Genomic DNA, 19,368 nt, shown 5'->3' on the forward strand with positions numbered 1-19,368 from the left:
AAAAATGTAAAATAATTATTAATATAATTAATAGAAATTGAAATGAAGGAAGAAAAAAAATTAAATTCGCCCTTTATGGGCAAACAACGAGGCCCCGGAGGGATTCGAACCCTCGATCTCCTGTTTACTAGACAGGCGCTTTAACCAACTAAGCCACGGCGCCATTGAGAGTACTATTTTATTGTAGTTCATTTAAATCAAGTAATAAAATCAATGTACACATGTTTTCAAACAGTTTAAAAATCATATATTTCTATATAATATTGTCATAAAACTTATATAATAAAAAGTAATTATTAACAAAATGCAAATTTAACGAGCAAAATAACGAAGTGATATATTAATAAAAAAATAATAATCAAACAATTCTATAATTATTATTTTCTACATTGCGATCAATATTATTAAGTAATTACATTTATAATAAATATGAAGAAAGGGAGTCATGGGCGAATGAAAAAATGATTGATAAAAAATCATAAATAGGGTTGTAAATCTGTCGCAAAAATAGTACAGAAGCTCTTGGATTATTTAAAATTACTTTCGGAATAAATGCGCTTAGAAAGAACGTCTAAAAAATCAATAGAGCTATTAATAAAGAAGATGATATATATATATACACACATACAAATATATATATACACACACACACACACACAGTGTCGAGTAGTGAGAAAATTTATGATGTATATACATACAATTACGTCTACTATCTATACTTTTCCTCTCTATATATAATGTATAGTATATTTTTCATGAACGAATTAATAGAAAGTTTTTCTCAAAATTTTTCGATCAATATTATTTTTCTTTTTCTTCTGGCCCCCGCCATTTTTGGTGATCGATCATGGTTAGAAATTTCCATTGAACAGAAGTTAAAGCTTCGACCCACATTTCGTAGCATTAAATTACTTTCCACGAAGAAAAATCTTCGACGAGATCTATTTATAAAGATCAAGTATGTGGATACTTTGGTAAGAGCAATGCAACCAGGACGCATGCTTTTTTCGGGTGTAGGAATGTATATGCATGTTATGTATATGTGTATATATATATATATATATATATATATATATATATATATATATATGCACATATGGTGCATCTCAAATTTTCAACGAGATAATAAAGTTACCTTCTATCGAGGACACAAACTAGTAAAATATTCATACAGTCTAAGAAAATTATTATACTTATGAAACACATTTCATTTTGTTGTTTATATTCGATTAATATGCATTTTTATATGTTCAAACAAATTTTTCATTTCGTTCGAAATTATATTATTAATAGTTCCATGATAAGACCCTATTACTTTTAATAGTGTATTTTACTATACGATTAACGATATTTATCTAATAATAACTTATATATCTTTATAGACTTACTTGATAGTATCGAGGTCACAAATCTTGCTTATATAGTTAGTGAAAGTCAAGGTTCTCAACAAGTGGCTCGTTGGTCTAGGGGTATGATTCTCGCTTAGGGTGCGAGAGGTCCCGGGTTCAAATCCCGGACGAGCCCGGTTTTTTTTATTTTCGTTTCTATTTTTTTTGTGTTTTTAATTTTTTCCTTTTTAATCAATTAATGTTTTTTATACATTTTTACATTATATTTAGATGTATCATATCAATGAAAATGTTAATCAAATTATATAAATTTATCGTCAAATATTTTTATTTCTCTAATGAAAATAAATTTGATTAGGAAAGACGAATGACAGGTATACATGGACTAAAAGTTCCTAGCTGATTTAAACTAATCAATTACTCTTTTGCAAGACTCTGTTGGATTAATTTCTTTTCTGTTTTTTTTTCTTTTCTTTTTTTTTTTTGTTTCGTTTATAAAACTATATGCCTAGAAGAATTTTATTAGGAATTTTTGGTCTGTCTGAATAAATGATTAATTATATTTAGAAGTAGATTACTTGAAATTTCGGAAATATTAAAATTTCTTTATCACGATGTGTCATGATGACGTATGACCACATTTTTATAATTTATCTTTTATAACTTATCGTTTATTAAGAAACTTAAAATGTCTCATTTTTTTTATCATACACGTAATCATAACTTAATTCGTATCTAACAACGTAAAAGTACATACATAATTTTAACTTGGTAAGTTTCACCCATTCGACCAAGTGACTTTCTTAGTGCTCTCTTATCGGCTGTACCGATGTTGGAATAAAAAGATGCGAGTAAAGTGTTCGATATTGAATTTACGATAAGATTAAAGCGACCGATTCCAATTCTTATTTACACGTCGTTTATTCAGCGGCATTCTGAAAGAAATAGTATGCTTCGAAAGTATGTTCGAGTATCTATTCTCATGAACTACTCTCATATTAGTTAGAAAAGTTTCATTCATTATCTGTCATTGAGAAAGTGCTTGATATTTTTTCCCTGATGTTTTTTATAATAAAAAGAAAAAGAAAAGAAAAAAATTTAGAAAGAAAACATAAAAAAAAACTTCAGAACAAATGGTACGTATTATTAATACTATTATATACTACTAATACTATTATATAATATAACAAATATCAATTCTTAGTAATATATAAAAGAAATTCTGCAATCCTTATATCATTCAGATTAAAATCCACATATCTCATATTTCTATATAATGTGCATTAAAGAAGTAAATGATCTCAAAAGAAAACAAGATTAATAAGAATAATAGTAGTAATAATAATAATAATAATAATAATAATAATAATAATAATAATAATAATAATAATAATAGCCATAAAAAAAGAAAGAGACAAAAAAATAATTCTAATCAGCAAGACAAGATACAACATATGTACGTACATACTTACGTACATATGTACATATGTACTCGAACGCTAAATTATAAAAGTCACAGATAAGTAAATTCTTGATCCTTAATAAGAAGATAACTTTCTTATATGGTCATATATGAACGTATATATGTTAATATTCTTTTAAAAGAGATCGTGATTCATAATACCATTTCTCTGCATCCTATGTATTAACACAATTTCTTCTCCGCATTCTTTTTCAGCCGCAAGGAGATCCGGTGGTTGGAACGAGAAAAGGAGCGTCGAAGAGACGCTCATATTATATCATCCATGTATTGCGTGGCGGGTTCGAACCGAATTGTGATACGGAGACTTAGTTTAGCTTGCGTTTACCTACCATCTCCGCGGGTCAGTTAGACGCGCGCTTTCATGCTGCCAGCAGCAGCGAACGCACAACTCTTGTCATCACATCCCTCTTTTTAGACGTCTTACGTTTAACTGACACGTATCGACACGATTACGAAGAAGAAATCATTGTGATTTAAAACAAATTTTTTTCTTTTATTACTCATCTCTTTTTGTTCTGAATTCTTTTCTTTTCTTTTTTTCTGAATCTTTTTTTTTTTTCTTTTTATTCCTTTTTTTCCCCCCACTCTTTCTTCCCTTTCTTTTCTTTTCTTTTTTTTTTTCGAGACACGTTCCGTTCGTTTCTTTTCTCTATGAGTTACTTTACGAAGAAGATCATTTCTTAGTGTCACATGCCAATCGAAGAGGGATCACGAAAGAAGATAGTCCTCTCATTTGCATCTCCTTTGGAGAATCGAGTAAGTCACGAGTTTCATCTTTATATATACTTTTTTTTCCTTTTCTTTTCTTTCCTTTTTGTTCTCTTTTTTTCTTTTTTATTCAGTATGTAAACCATACTTTCGATTTTGAAGCGCTTGTATGCGTGTGTCCTCGTGCGTACGTGCGTTCGTATGTCTGCGTAATTTTTCAATGGAGAAATCTCAATGATGGAAGACATATAATTAATAAAAAAAAATATCGATAAATACTTGAGACCTTCTCTCTCTCTCTCTCTCTCTCTCTCTCTCTCTCTCTCTCTCTCTCTCTCTCTCTCTCACTCTTTTCTCTTCTTTCTTCTCGATAACTAACATAATATTCCAGGGAGACGCTCATTGACTTGCTAAATACAACGACGACGACTCAGAACGGGCTTAACTTCGCGTATCTTTCTTTCGAGAAAGCTATAAACGCGTACGGTTAAAATAGTAGCTAAGTTTAACGAACGATAATTTTGTTTATACGATAAACTCGTCCCTCTAGAGAACTTTTTCTCCATTCGTTTTTTCTTCTCTCTTTTTTTTCGTTCTTTTCTTTTTCTTTTTTAACTACACAGTTTCCTTTTCCTTATCTTTTTTGTCTCTTCATTCCCTTTTGTTTTTCTTTTCTTTTTTTTTTTTTTTCTTTACATCAACAACAATAAAACATGTGTACCGCAGACGCATCTGCGAGATTGCATAATAAACGTGTGCTTGATCTTCTATTAACGATTCGAAGGTTCATGTGCGAAGGTGAGTTTGTATTTTAAAGGGGAAGAACAAATTGAGATGTAGGAGAGTTTAAGGAGGAGGGAGTATGAGCACGAGAGAAGGAGCTAAACAAGAGAAAAGAAAAATATTACGAAGCAGTTATCTCAGTACGATTGTTTTCTTTATATCTCGAAGATCTTATCGATGTCCTCGTCTCGTTGCTGCGAGACGAGCAAAAAAAAAAGAAGAAAAGAAAGAATCGTCGAATTATTTGTTTCCAATGATGCATTTTTTCTCTTGCTTTTTTTTTTTATTTTCTTTTTCCTGAAAATTATTAGTCAGAAAGAAGAAATAAGGGGGAAAAAATCTAACGTCGCGCGATTCGATAACTGCATGATAAACATAACTGTTTATTTCGAAATTGCTTACCAGTCTTAAATGGTATGCGTATGTAATATGATAGTTGTGCGAAGGTCAATGGTCGGTGTATTTTTCTTTTTGTTAACGATACAAATCAATCAAAAATTCGTAACAATTTTCTCGAAAGACCATTTCGAATAGATATTATTCATAACGACATCGTTTCATTCTTACGACTATGAAATTGTATTAGATAAAATTACGTAGGCAAAAAGAAAAAGAAGAAGAATCATCGTTTATATTATTAGAAACTCGTTGTTTAAAAAAAGAACGTAACTATTTCAAGACTTGATAAGATCTACGAGAAGCGAAATAAAAATACGTGGAATTGCATTCCCCGAAGTCAGAAGACACGAATTATCAGTTGATGATTACAATTCGCTTACGGCGCCGAACTAATAACGAGCGAACTTCGTATCTCAATGGGTTTGAAATTTTATGCTAAACATGATAACAGTGTTTTTGCAAAAGAAGATCAAATATAATATATATTATACATCACAGACATTTATCGATTTGGAAGGTAAATTATAGCAGGTTCGATATCGTAATAAGAATAAGAGCAGCTTGACTATTTTTCATACGATTCTTAATTACGTTTACAATCATTTAGTTATTTATAAAGTCAGGGACAATGTCGATTGTTTATAATAATTTTCCTATTCGTAAGATAATTCATTTATAATGCGGAAACGGAATATGTTCACCCACGTCTTTTAATTAGAAAAAAAAAGAAAAAGATAGAAAAAAAGAAAGAAAAAAGAAAAGAAAAAAGGAGGAAAAAATTAAGTGAATAATGAAGTGTATGGCGAATATAATCGCGTTGAATCGTTAAAATCGATATGGGAGTGAAAAAGATAGCAATAGAGAGAGAGAGAGAGAGAGAGAGAGAGAGAGAGAGAGAGAGAGAGAGAGAGAGAGAGAGAGAGGAAGGCCATGCGAGATCCATCGAAGGTAAATCGAATTCCACCTTCGTGGAATAAATCGACGTTCGCGTAGCTCCCAGCATACGACGAGAGAAGAATGTTAAAACATAGTTCCGAGAGACTGCGAGACAGCGAAAATGTTAGTGATGCTTAACGGTATAGCATGTTATCTTCGTGATCGTTCTCGTCACGGAAAACCGATTAACGTTAAACGAGTTTCGATACGATTCTACTCGCGTATCTTTGACATCGATTTTGGCGAATTGGAATTATAATCTTTTTGCTTTTTCTTTTTCTTTTTTTCTCTTTTTTTTTTTGCTTTTTAAAGTAAAACTACAATTTTGAATTTCTTTCACCATAATTTATTTTTGATTATTATTTGATTGAATTAATTGTTTTATATATATATGTAAAAAATTATTTATGTATATATATAATTTATTTAATATATTAATTTCCAATGAAATTAGAAATAGAAAAGTAAGGAATAAATTTAGAAACAAATATTTTTAAGAAATATGTTATTTTTGTTTCTGAAATAATACGATGCATATATATATATATATATATATATATATATATATATATATATATGAATTGCATTTGCTATCTAAGCGCAACAGATGGATTAGTATTTAGAATCTGATCTTTGGATAAAGTGAATAACGAAAGTGGGCCATTCGTGAGGAATATAGTGTCTTTTGAAAGATATTGCACTTCGATAAAATTGATCCATGCCAGACGTAGTTCGTTCTATCGTGATAAGAAATGCAAACAGTTTAGCGTTACGCTTTTCAACGTGGGAGTAATTAAACGAAAGCGTTGTGTGAAACGTCATCGTCTACTCTCATAGTAGCTTGTAATAGAGGCTTGCTTGTTTCGCATAACAATGTAAGTATATATTGTTATGCTGAAAAATAAAGATAAATACATATACATACATATGTACATATGTATGTAACTCGTAAAAAACTTAAATAGACGCCAAAAGATTTAAATAACCGTTGACATCATCAAGATAATTCTAAAAAAAAAAGACAAACGTAAATAAAAAGGAAATGAAAAAATAAATAAAAAGAGATTACAAAAAAATGTATATAAAAAGTGAGATCGATATAAGGAGGCAGTCATTATTTATGTAATATTTTATATAAAAAATCTAAGAGATGAATTAGTATAAAGTATACATCGTAATTTCAATTCTAAACAATTTTTCTAAATACGTATGTACTCGTTTTGTTCGTTTTATTCGTTTTTATCTCGTGATACGATAAGCGATGGAAGATACACACACACACACACACATATACTTAAAAATGAAACGACAAAATTCAAATAGGTATTATTGTATAATTTTTTCAAAGGTCACGGTTAATCAGTTTTATAAGCAATTTGTCGATCTTGAGAAATTTCATAAGTCAAAAAATCCGCATATTTAACTTTATCTTTTTTTTTAGCTGCTTATCTATCAATAAGAGAGAGAGAGAGAGAGAGAGAGAGAGAGAGAGAGAAATAGAAATAAAAATATAAAAGTAAAAATTAAGAGAAAAAAAATAGAGGGTCATCATATGATCCGTGATACACGAAAATGTTGAAGAGCAAGAAAGATAAGTAGATAAGTGCTCTTTCTCTCTCTCTTTCTTTCTCGTGCTTACGTGAATGCACGTACTGGTCAAAGATAGATGGGGATCGGTGCGGGATTGTCATCGCTATATTTACTTTTGGTACGCATACTCTCTCAACACTTAATTGTCAACCATTATAGCAGAAGGTACTAATCGTTTTAAAACCATTGCGAATGTGAGTTAATTGATCCACGTAATAGCGCACAACGTATTAATCTTATGATCCAACGTGACTTTTATGAATTATAAAATCGTGTTTCTTGTTCTTTCTTTTTTTTTTTTTCATTTGAATTTCTTCTTTCTTTTTTTCGTTTTCGTAGTATGAAATTCAATGAATCATCCGAAATAATTCGACTGATTTCTTTAATCATCGTATGAATCATCTTCCAATCTGTTTGATTTTTTATTAATCATACTTTTTATAAATGCGTATATATAATTAGTTTGTTCATGTTGTCTCATCGATGTTCTTGAAAACATTTCTCGTAACTTTTCCATTGAAATAATTGGTCATAGCTATTTTTACAATATAATTATTTCTAAGATGGTATAATTATGATAATGAAAAAAAAAATTACTTATGACTTACGCAACAAATAGTATCGATCCTTTTTAGAAGATAACGATCGAACGAGAACGAGACTATAAAAAAGAAATCGAAATTTCGTCCCAATGATTTCTTTCTTTTTTTTTTAATGTTCTTTTCTCCTTAGCAGCAATATAATTATAGTTTTGGGTCTCTTGTACTAGAAATAAGAATTGGGTAGCACCCGTTAACGATTTGGCTGTTGAATTAAAGTGCTTGGCTGTTCGCCTAAGACCTCTGCTATGTTTCGTAGAATTACCGTTTTTTTTTCTTTTCTTTTTTTTTCCTTCCTTTTAATGTCCTTCTCGAACGAATTCTCTTTCCTACCTGTGACTTAGTAACACTCAGAAACTCGCATATAAACAATATATCTTGTTAGGGTAGATCGACGCTCGGAATTTGGGGCAACGAGCGCATCCAACAAGATGGTGGTACTGATCATCGGTTAATATGACGTACTAGTTATTTTTAGTATTAACAATTTGGAGAAACGTGAATAAGCAGTGGCGCGCCGTTTGATAAACAGAGAAGAAGGGAAGAAAAAAAAATGGTGTCATGCTTGGAAAAAAAAAGTGAGACATCTCTTACTTTCTTTTTTGATTTTTTCTTTCTTTCTTTTTTTTCTTTCTTCCTTTTTCTTTTTCGAGACAGAACAGTAGCAACAGATTAAAATTCATATGGGTAGTCATTTATTTTTAATGCATTTCTTTTAAAAACGTATTCTTACGAAGCAAATAAGAAAGAAAATAAAAGACGAAAATTGTGTCATACTCCAAAAAAAGCTCCTTCTTTTTTAGAACAGTGGTAACGGATTAAAATATATATGGGGAATTGATATAGGAGACATTCCTACCTTTTTTCTTCGTTTTTTTTTTTTGACCATGACACGACAATAGCAATAGATTAAAATTCGTATGGGAAGTCGAATCTTTGTATGCATTTTTAAAGAGCGTATTCTAAGAGCGTTTTACGAAACAAATGAAAAAAAAAGAAGAAAAGAAATTGTGTCATACTCCAAAGAAGAAAACATCTCCTTCTTTTTTAGGACAGCAACGATAGATTAAAATTCATATGGGGGTATCACATTTTTTCTCCACGCATTTTTCATGAATGTATTCTAGAAGTGTGCTATGAAGTAAAAAAAAAAAAAAAAAAAGTAAAAAAAGAACACGAAGAAAGAAACGTTGTCACGCTTTAAAGGAAAAAAACGTGAGACATCTCGATTTTTTTTAGGACGGTAGTGACGGATTAATATTCATACGGGGAATCGCATATTTTCTATGCATTTTTCAAGAACGTATTCAAGGAATGTCGTGAATGAAGTAAACAAAATAAGAAAGAAAAAATTAGATAAAAATGATGAGAGAAAAAAGAATAAGAGTAAGAAAGAAGGAAAGAGAGAGGGGGGGGAGGGAGAAACAATAAAAACGAGGTACCCGCGTTATTAAGACGCGTATTTCTTAAACGAAACGTTTGACCTCCGATCAAAATGGCGGTCCACTTTCGTTTTACAAGCGTGCTCGGACTTTAACGTCGAACTTACTGAGTCAACAAGCTAAGAGGAGAAAAGATTATAGTGATGCAAAGAAAAGGAAAGAGGAAGAGGAAAAGTAAGAGAGAGAGAGAGAGAGAGAGAGATATGTATACGTAATTCGTGAAGTAAATTTACAAAGTGTATGCACGAAGCGTTGATTAATCGAGAGATTGGGTCGTATATGGAGCGAAAAAAGAAAGGAAGATAAAAAGAAGAAGAAAAAAAAGAAAGAAAGAAAGAAATCAAGAATTAGAGGAAGAAAGAAAGAAAGAAACGAGCTTGACATTTATTGCTACCTCTTCGTTATCGTCGTTGTTGTCGTCGTAACATTGGCGTCGTAACGTCGTCGTCGTCGTAACGTCGTCGTCGTAGTTGACGAAGCGCATAAATTGGTTGGCACGCGTTTCGCGTTGTCGTTGACGTAAGAGAAATGAAGTGCGATCATTGCCTATTCGTTTCTAGTCTACCATAAACTCTTCTCGTTAATTATTGCTATTCTGAAGAGAGGGAGAGAGTAGGTGGGTGGAATGGTAGGAGAAGAGAGAAAGAGAGAGAGAGAGAGAGAGTGGGGGAGGGATGGAAGGAGAAGGGAGAAAGAGAGGGAGAGAGTGAGAAGGAGAGAGAGAGAGAGAAAGAGAAAAGAAAGAGGTGATTATTATAGAAGAAAATACAGAAAGGCTTTGTAAACACACACGTGTTTACAACACATTCGTGTTCACGCTTCAGTTTTCAACGCTTCGAATATGACGGTGACAAATTTTCTGCTCTACTTTTCATAATATGCTTACTGCTCCATGTGCTTTTCGTGATAAAATGTAGAATTCCAAGAGAAAGAGAGAGAAAGAGGTACTATTTCTGTATCTATCCGAAATTATTTTTAAATCGATCGTTTTGTTTCGAATATTAAACCAGATGTTATCAATCCTTTTAACACAATACAAGTGTAATTATTTTAGAACAAAATATGTTAGTTGAGTATTATAATATTTAAAATAAAATTTGTTAAAATTATTCTAGAGGAATAATATTTGTAAACATAAATTTTCTACATCTTATATAAATAATAAATATCTTAAAATTATTTAGTGGATATATAGATATATATATGGATATATATAAAATTCTCCATAATCACACTTTTTTTAATATTGAAATATATTTATATTTATATTTATATTTTTTAATATTTAATATTTAAAATATCATAAAAGTTAACTTACATATATAGAAATTGTGAAATGGTCATATAAATAATACGAAACTGTCGGTTCGTCCGCAATGGCACATCGACGTATCGCGGAATTAAAATTTTAAACTCGTGCTCTCTACGACTGAGCCATAAAAATAATCCGAAGCGGAATATAAAACAGGAGGTCCATGCTACTACAGTCCGTTTATTTTCCCGAACTCTCAAGGGGGATGTCGAAACGCATTTAGAAACATACAAACCGTTCTCCGACATATTGATCGTGCTCTTTCTCCTAAAATCGAATTTGTTCTTTATTCTCTCTTGCCATTTTGTAATTTAATAAAACAACATATGTTCACATATAGATGTTTATATATATATATATATACACACACACACACACACATATACATATATACATGTGTATTTATCCTAAACTTGTAATCAACTTGTAAACAAAAAAACAGTAGTTGATGACGGCAGTAAATAATTAATCATATAATTCATTGTATAATATCGATTATTTCCATTAGTGTGTTTGACTATAGCGATTATTCGATGATGTTTCTCTGTATATGTGTGTACGTATGTACAAATGTATGTTATGTGTATATTTGAGAACGAAGATAATCTATCATTATCGTTTTGATGTAAAGAACTCATGTCTTATTCTCACGAGAAAACGATTAATATTGCGAGAAAACGATTACATGTGATATTATCGATTTGACGTATAATCGGATAGCGTAATGCTCGATTAGTATCGTCAAACGAACGACGGTGCATCACCGTGAGTCACGATATGTGTTATACGTGTCTTGTGAATGAATTGTTCGTTCCGGAAAGAAGATGTAGTGCGCATGTGTTTATATGTATGTGTACATCTTAAGTCATCAGTTTCTTACAGAAAACGATCGATTGTTCGATCAGCTCGATTGAAAGGTCGAATAATTCAAATACCATTGAAATGAGACATTTAACTCGACGTTTGCCGACTGTCTCTATAAAATTTCTGTATTGATCAAGACAGATGCCTTAACGATAAATAAATTGATCGATGGAATTATAGGAAATCAAGTATATATTGTACAACCTTCGAACAAATCATTTTTATAGATACAGACAGAGTTAGAACGTTTCCGACCCCTTTGAAAATTGATCAATGCCTTTGAAAATGGTGATCAAAGAGAGACGAAAAATAGAAATTTTCTAAATGTAAAAGTATGCTATTTTTTTCTTTCCCTTTTTTTTTCTTCTTTTTTCAAGAATCATTTTACAGAGTAAAATAATTAATCCTCCCTATCCGTACCGTTCTATGCAATTTTTCTTTTTTATATTATTTTACAATATATTAAATATCCAATTTCCACTTACGTTCTGTTCGATGTAATTTCTTTTTTAAGAATCATTTCATAAATTACTTAATACCTTCATTCTGTTGTAGAAAATTCATTCTGTAAATGAATACACAAAGGACATTTCATTTTATTAACGTTTGCAATGAGAATCCAACTATCTGTCCTCTTTGATCTTGTTCCGTTTCTTTGAACTGGCCTCTTGTCGAAAAGTCGGTCACAATTATAGGCTTCGCGATATATAAAGGTTACATAGCTTTCCGTTGAGAGAGTAGTCATTGAATAAATCCGTCTCTGACGTCACATTGATACTCGCTAAAGCGATTAATCGATGCAAATATGTAGTAAATCACGACGAGGCAATACAATGACGATGTCGTGCCAATTTATTCTCGATACTTACAAACACAGACGCGCATGCATACAAGTATTTCGACAATTGATAGCATTCAGCTATGATCTGAAATTAAATTTTAATTGTTAACATTCTATGTGCTCAGATGCATAACGTGACGAAATTACAAGAAATATAATTAGGTTTAATAAACGATGTAAGATACGTCCAGCAATTTAAATCTTTTATTAAATTCAATAAAAGAAAAAAAGTCGTGATAATATAACTTATCTAATTTTTTTTTATTACTTAACAGTAGTAATAAAGCTTCTTTTTTTAGTGGAAAAAATTTTAAACAAAGATTATGAATCAAAAGGTTAACAAATAAGTTTGATCTTCTATTTAAAAAAAAAAAAAAAAAAAGAAAGAAAAGAAAAAAAAATACAAAATAAAATCTCAACGCATACATATATTACGTGTATATGGTATCGCGTATGCGAAATCGTATGTGAATTTTAATTACCATAAATAGACGAGTGGCTCGTGTTCTCATTGTCATCTTGATTAGAGAGAATTAATTCTTGTCTCTTGGAATTTTACGTGTTAGAAGAATAGAAAGTTGTAGGTGGTCGGAATCATATCGCGGCCTCAGCGGTGACTTAATGTTAATGAAACTAAATGGGTCAAGACCGTTTTGCTGTGCGCTCTAATCGTTCCCGATAGCGTGCCACTTTTATTTCACGCACTACGCGAATCGCGTTATGTGCATACATACATACATACATACATACGTACGTAGATACATCATACATATGTAATAAAACGTCTTGCACTCTGATTTTGGTCGATGCAAATTTGGACGATGACGTCGTAACTATTTCATTAACTACACTTGTCATTCATCGTCGTGACACTCTTACGTAATGTACATACGTTTATTTTTATTTTTATTACAAATTAAAACAATTTCTTCCTTTCCGTGTACTCTTTCGTTTTTGTCCTAGTTTTTCTTGCTGTGTGTTCGCGTGCATACGTGCGTACATGTGTTTTTTTTTTCGAGTACGAGGTCGAGGTCAATGACCCTTTCAGAGAAAAGAGATCTAACCCATTTACATACATTTCGTTTCTTTAGATTAATAGAATCATCAGGGTAAACATTATAACGCTCTCGTAGCTCGCAAATGAGTCAGAGTCATTGTATACATGTACATAGAGATCTAAGCGCATTTATCAAGGTTCTGTCTTTAAAGCGATCCATTAATTTATAAATCTTAGAGAATTCCGGTGCCTTAACCTTGGTAATCTTAGAAATACGTCTGGAATTGCGCCAATTTTCTGAATGAACAGTTAGAAGTTTAAATGGTCTATCTTAGTCAGTGTGTCAAGTCTGTTTATATCGAGTCAAGTCGAAACATGTTGACTTAACAGCGATATTTTTGGTATCGCTATGTTATTGTCCTTGAATTGTTAGAGTGCAATGATCGAGTGTCAAGTTAGAATATATAATACATTCATATATACATTCATACACATGTAGATAAATGTACGTATATTCTAACTTGTTACTTGAAAATATATACAAAGCTATAACTCAAAACGTAACTCGTACGGATTCTAAGTTTTACTCGATCTCGTAAATTTCAATGATATTACTTTGGCAAATACGATTTATGAGTTTTGCAATGTGGTAGTTACGAGACCAGAAGAGTCATCGAGCTCTCATTTCACAAACGGATCGATGAGACGTGACTACGGTTTACGATACGTTCGCGAGTCCAAGGAACCTCTTATCGATTGTCATTGATCAATTCATGCGGCCGTTTGCATCCGTTAACTCTTGCATGTGTGTGCGTATTATGGACCGACGAGTATAACGACACTTCTCTCTTTGCTTTGCTCCTTATCGGTAAGACACGCATAAGGATGGGTTAATGCAATATTCTGGCTCACCTCCAAAAACCACTCCCATCTGTTAGAAAATCCAGATGCAACAAGGTCGACTTTGACACTTGACAATTTATATTCCATTGATATATTTGACACTCGATCATTTTTAATCCATAGCTGTGTTTATGTGTGTGTGTGTGTGTGTGTGTGTGTGTGTGTGTGTGTGTGTGTGTGTGTGTATATATATATATATATATATATATACTTTTTCATCAACATTTAAAATGGCCAAACTGACCATCGACCAGAAATTTTTATCTGAATAAAATTAATTTACAAATCGATTTATTTGTATCATATAATCCAGATAAATGTCGGTGTAATGATATTTATAAGAGTTATAAATGTCATGTCATTATATGAACGTATCGAACGAGTTTTATTTCAAATCGATAACATATCTCTTTCTCTTTCTATTTCTCTCTCTATACCTCTTACGCTTTATATGCATTTATACATAGATATCGATTAACTTCGCTTCGGAACGAAGGAATAAACATCTTATCGATTATTATTGCTGTAACAAGACCTTTTATGAATTACTCTATAATTTATCTTACGTACATACGTGACGTATAAAATTCATTTTATATTATGTATATATGTCATGTGTTTTACACACACACACACACACACACAATGTAACGAAAAATCATAAGATTTATTTATACATATACGATTTATTATAAACGTCAAATCGATCAATTCGAGGATGTATTATAATAAGCATTGTTCCAGTCTGGTAAATTCCATCAATATTATAATGCGACAGAATCGTTGTAAAGAGTAGGTGATCCGTGATAAATGACTTTTTTAATAGATGAATTAATTAAGAATATTAATGTGCTAATAGAATAGAACGTACTTGAGACAGCGACGTTTATAGAATAGAAAAAATTTTGTGAATCAATTCGTTCAAAGGATCGTTGACAATAATCCTCATCGTTTTATTTTTCAATTCACGTACAGATAGATTCACTAGCATTAGTATAGCGTTCGGTAACACCTGGCAATAGACTACAATTACTCTGCCAAGTTTGCGTTGTACACTTAGAACGCGTCACCTCTTTCGCTACTTTGGAACGACTTCAAAGTTACGTTCCGCTTGTTAAATGCCCGTGCAATTTGTCATATGATTATCGGCATTCTCAAAAGACGATGGAATCTTGTATAACATTCTTGCATTGCTTTTGAATGATATAACACGCTTTCTTTCACCTCGAAAATAAGAAACACGGAGATAAGACATGTATATGTATTGGTCTATTTTATTGATAAAAAATATTTTTTATCTAATATTTTTTACAAGAAAAAAATTATTTCTTTTTTTGTTTTTGAGGAGAACAATTTTTTAGGAATCCCTTATCTTATTGACATTGTTACAAATAATAATTATTAATTCATCATATTTAATTATCAATATTTTACAATTACATATGACAATTGTAATTATAAGCATTGCGCCTGGAAATAGGCAATACTATTTTCATTACGTCGGTAATATTGCATGCGATAAATTTTTCAAGATCCCATATAAATATTATTCCGTAATGCACAGATGTATGAATGAGTTGCCTATCATTAACGAGTTTGAAAGAAAGATTTTGTAAGACTTTGGAGTATGGAGTGAAGTCTAGTTTCAGGCGTCACAGTCAATATTTTTATATCAAATATTACATTTGTTTGCGTTAAGTATTATTTTTTTTTGATCAATAAAAATCTTTTTGTTCGATTCATTAATATGAAAAAGAAATTTTTCAGGATGTGGAGCTTTGCGGTCGTTGCTCTAGCATATTTTTCGTCGCTCGCGAAAGCGATACCAAATTATAGCGGACTTCCGCCTGGTCCATATTGTGCTGCGAGATATCCAGCAAGGAGATGTTGTGAAGGACGACAGGATGAGTGTAGCGCACCGATATTATCGACGACGTGTTATTGCGATGACTTCTGCGATCGAGAGAGAGAAGAAGATTGTTGTCCAGATTATTATTCATATTGCAAAGGCATAACCGAACCTCCACTGGAAGAGGTCAGACGTACGTTCTTTGTGTGTTCCAATGAAATCGATAATCAATTCCTTTAATTTCATATTCTTCAGTACTTTTAATAGTCATTTTTGATTCTACAGTTTGCTCCTACGAAGGAAGAAATTACAATCACAGTCAGATTTTCAAAGTAAATTGCAATGAATGGTAATTAATCGATATTATTTCTTTTCTACATATAATATGATACATACTATCGTAACGAATAAAGGTGACGATTCGTAAAATTTTTCAGTAAATGTTCAACGTTAGGTAGACGGGCGGAGATTCTTTGCGAGAAGAATCGATGCCTGATCGAGCCAGATTTTGTCGAGGAACTTTATTTGGAGAGTAATACGTTAGGTTGGCTGCCTGGAAATTATTCGAAATTTTGGGGAAGGTCTCTCGAAGATGGAATACAATATCGATTGGGAACGCTTAATCCGTCGCAATCGGTAAAAATGAGATATTTATTTGATAATGTCAATGTTAAGAAACGAAGCAGTATAAAAAAAAAGAAATCATATTTTTAATATAATCATCTATATCTATAGATTTATAAGATGAATCCTGTGCGACGCGTTTACGATCCCGAAGCACTTCCACGGAGTTTCAATGCTAAGTCACGTTGGTCTCGTGACATATCTGAAATTCACGATCAAGGATGGTGTGGAGCTTCTTGGGCGATATCAACAGCTGATGTTGCGTCCGATAGATTCGCCATCATGAGCAAAGGTATCGAAACTGTAGAATTAAGTGCTCAGCATCTTCTTTCGTGCAATAATCGAGGCCAGCGAGGTTGCAGTGGTGGTTACCTGGACCGTGCTTGGTTCTTCATGAGAAGATTCGGGTAAATAAAATGTTCATTCAATCAAATCGCAAATTCTTAATCGTATCATATCGATCAGCAACGTAAACGATTTGTTCTCGCTTTTTTAGATTAGTCGACAAGGATTGTTATCCTTGGACAGGACAACAAGATCAATGTAGATTACGAAAGAGAACAAATCTGAGAGCAGCTGGATGTCGAAAGCCACCTAATCCACTTAGAAAGGAATTATACAAAGTCGGGCCAGCTTATCGTCTTGGTAACGAGACAGATATAATGCAAGAAATCTTAACTTCCGGGCCTGTTCAAGGTAAAGAGAAATTGCTGGTGGTTGTTAATACTAGCGAATCATTGGTTATATTTTGTTCTTTTGTTTGACGATTTTATAAACTTTCAGCAACGATGAAGGTCTATCAGGATTTCTTTTATTATCAATCGGGTATTTATCGACATTCTCGAACTGCGGAAATGTATCAGTCTGGATATCATTCGGTGAGAATCATTGGATGGGGTGAGGACTACCATCGTGGTAGTTTGGTCAAATATTGGGTGAGTATTCTATGAAAAATAATTCGATAAACATTTACGATGACGATCTTACGATCTTGTTATTAATCAAATATTTTCGACTTTAGATCGTTGCGAATTCTTGGGGCTATGACTGGGGTGAAAAAGGTTTCTTTAGGATCGAAAGGGGAACGAACGAATGTGAGATCGAATCTTATGTACTCGGAGTTTGGGCTGAAACGTTATAATATTAAGACAGTATATATTCATATATATATATATATAGATATATACTGAAAAGAAAATTGTGACATTTTTTTTCATAATCACTAAATAATATCGGTGCATTTATCGATTCTTCTGTCCTCATTGTTTCGTTGAATTTTATATTAATAGATAATTGTCAAAGCGAGTCAAGACGCAATCCAATAATAGTCTTTTGTTAAATGTCTGATTTGGTATCTTTGTTATTCCGTTTAAATCAATGCAAACCAATGCAAAAATTTATACTGTTGTTATAGTTGAATACATATAGTAAAAATATCAAAGTACAAGCAAAAACAAAAGTACAAGCAAAACACAACACATAAAGAATACCAATTACATAAGGATGTGTTCAAAGAACGAAAAAAAAGAAGGAAATAAAAAAAAGAAAGAAAGAAAGAAAGAAAGAAAAGGAAAAAAACTCCTTATGTTAAATAGATTACCATATGTACAATGTACCAAATCGATATCATCCCAACTCAGGTTTATACCTACATACATACATACATACATACATATATATATATATTTATATATATATATATTTATATATATATAATACATATTTTTAAGAGTCACGATAATACATTATCAATATATTATATTATAACAATATTATTGATATACTGCCAATATCTGTAACGATTCAGAAGGACTGTGCGTGAGTGCGTGCGTGTGTGTGTGTGTGTGTGTGTGCGCGCGTGTGTGTGTGTGTATGTATGTATGTATGTATGTCGACATTTTGAAATGTGTTCGTCAAATAATTTTAATGTCAAATCATTAATCATTCGCAAAATTATTTGACCGACTGCTTGTTGCCACGCCAATTTACAATTTACTTACATATATTACAATTAGTTTAAAAATAATTTCACTATATTGTCTATCATTTTAATTAGCAAAACTCGAAACGCGAATTTCGTGCTTTCTGCTTTTACTCATATGCAGATTATATAATTTTAGTTAATATTTTATATTATATCAATCATTACATACGCGTGACTATAACAATAATGATAATTCTAATAATAACATCGAAAAATAATGTAATTCATATAAACTGGATTGTATACGAACGTCATATTATACTCAAGTATACGTGTGCATATATATATATATATACATATATATATACACACACACACATATATGTATAATTAATGTATATGTAATACAACGTGAAATGTATATATATATAATATATATGATAAATGTCATATATATATTATATATATATATGTGTGTAAGAATTAGCTTCCATAACTGTTTTGTCTAAACGCGTCAGTATTTAAGTAAAATGTTAATAGAATTCGAAATGAATTCTTTGAAATATTTTTGTTACATGCAACGCCACGACTATCCTAATCATGTCATTAGTTAAATAGTAAAATATTAAGCATGTCCTTTTACGCCTCGTGTATGTCCCTTGTAAGTTATTACATGATTATTTTTGAAATAAAAGAAGTGATACACATCAAATCCTTCTATTGCTTTTCTAATACTTAATATTTCATTACTAAATGACTACTCGA

General features: G+C 31.5%; 1 protein-coding gene and 2 non-coding genes across 3 annotated transcripts; 2 read left to right on the top strand and 1 right to left on the bottom strand.

Annotated features, from left to right (window-relative positions):
- Positions 1-89: 89 nt before the first annotated feature.
- Positions 90-163, bottom strand: Trnat-agu (transfer RNA threonine (anticodon AGU)). The gene has a single exon. It is a non-coding gene; the product is annotated as a tRNA-Thr (tRNA).
- A 1,289-nt stretch (positions 164-1,452) lies between these two features.
- Trnap-agg (transfer RNA proline (anticodon AGG)) lies at positions 1,453-1,524 on the top strand. Its single transcript has one exon. It is a non-coding gene; the product is annotated as a tRNA-Pro (tRNA).
- Positions 1,525-3,051: 1,527 nt separating this feature from the next.
- LOC127063310 (uncharacterized peptidase C1-like protein F26E4.3) lies at positions 3,052-19,315 on the top strand. The gene is made up of 8 exons (XM_050992887.1): positions 3,052-3,588; positions 15,974-16,248; positions 16,341-16,404; positions 16,493-16,691; positions 16,791-17,086; positions 17,176-17,375; positions 17,463-17,614; positions 17,701-19,315. Exons 2-8 carry the CDS (start codon positions 15,975-15,977, stop codon positions 17,818-17,820), a joined length of 1,305 nt encoding a protein of 434 aa, XP_050848844.1. The 5' UTR covers positions 3,052-3,588; position 15,974; the 3' UTR covers positions 17,821-19,315.
- The last annotated feature ends 53 nt before the right edge of the window (positions 19,316-19,368 follow it).

This window comes from Vespula vulgaris, chromosome 4, assembly GCF_905475345.1.
Source record: "Vespula vulgaris chromosome 4, iyVesVulg1.1, whole genome shotgun sequence".
Classification (NCBI taxonomy): domain Eukaryota; kingdom Metazoa; phylum Arthropoda; class Insecta; order Hymenoptera; family Vespidae; genus Vespula; species Vespula vulgaris.

What these genes read in the sequence shown, in the direction of transcription:
- LOC127063310 (XM_050992887.1), top strand. Translation starts at nt 15,975, where the DNA reads ATGTGGAGCTTTGCGGTCGTTGCTCTAGCATATTTTTCGTCGCTCGCG. An exon ending in TCCACTGGAAGAGGTCAGAC is followed by an intron (nt 16,249 to 16,340) that starts GTACGTTCTTTG and finishes TTGATTCTACAG; the next exon opens with TTTGCTCCTACGAAGGAAGA. An exon ending in AACTTCCGGGCCTGTTCAAG is followed by an intron (nt 17,376 to 17,462) that starts GTAAAGAGAAAT and finishes ATAAACTTTCAG; the next exon opens with CAACGATGAAGGTCTATCAG.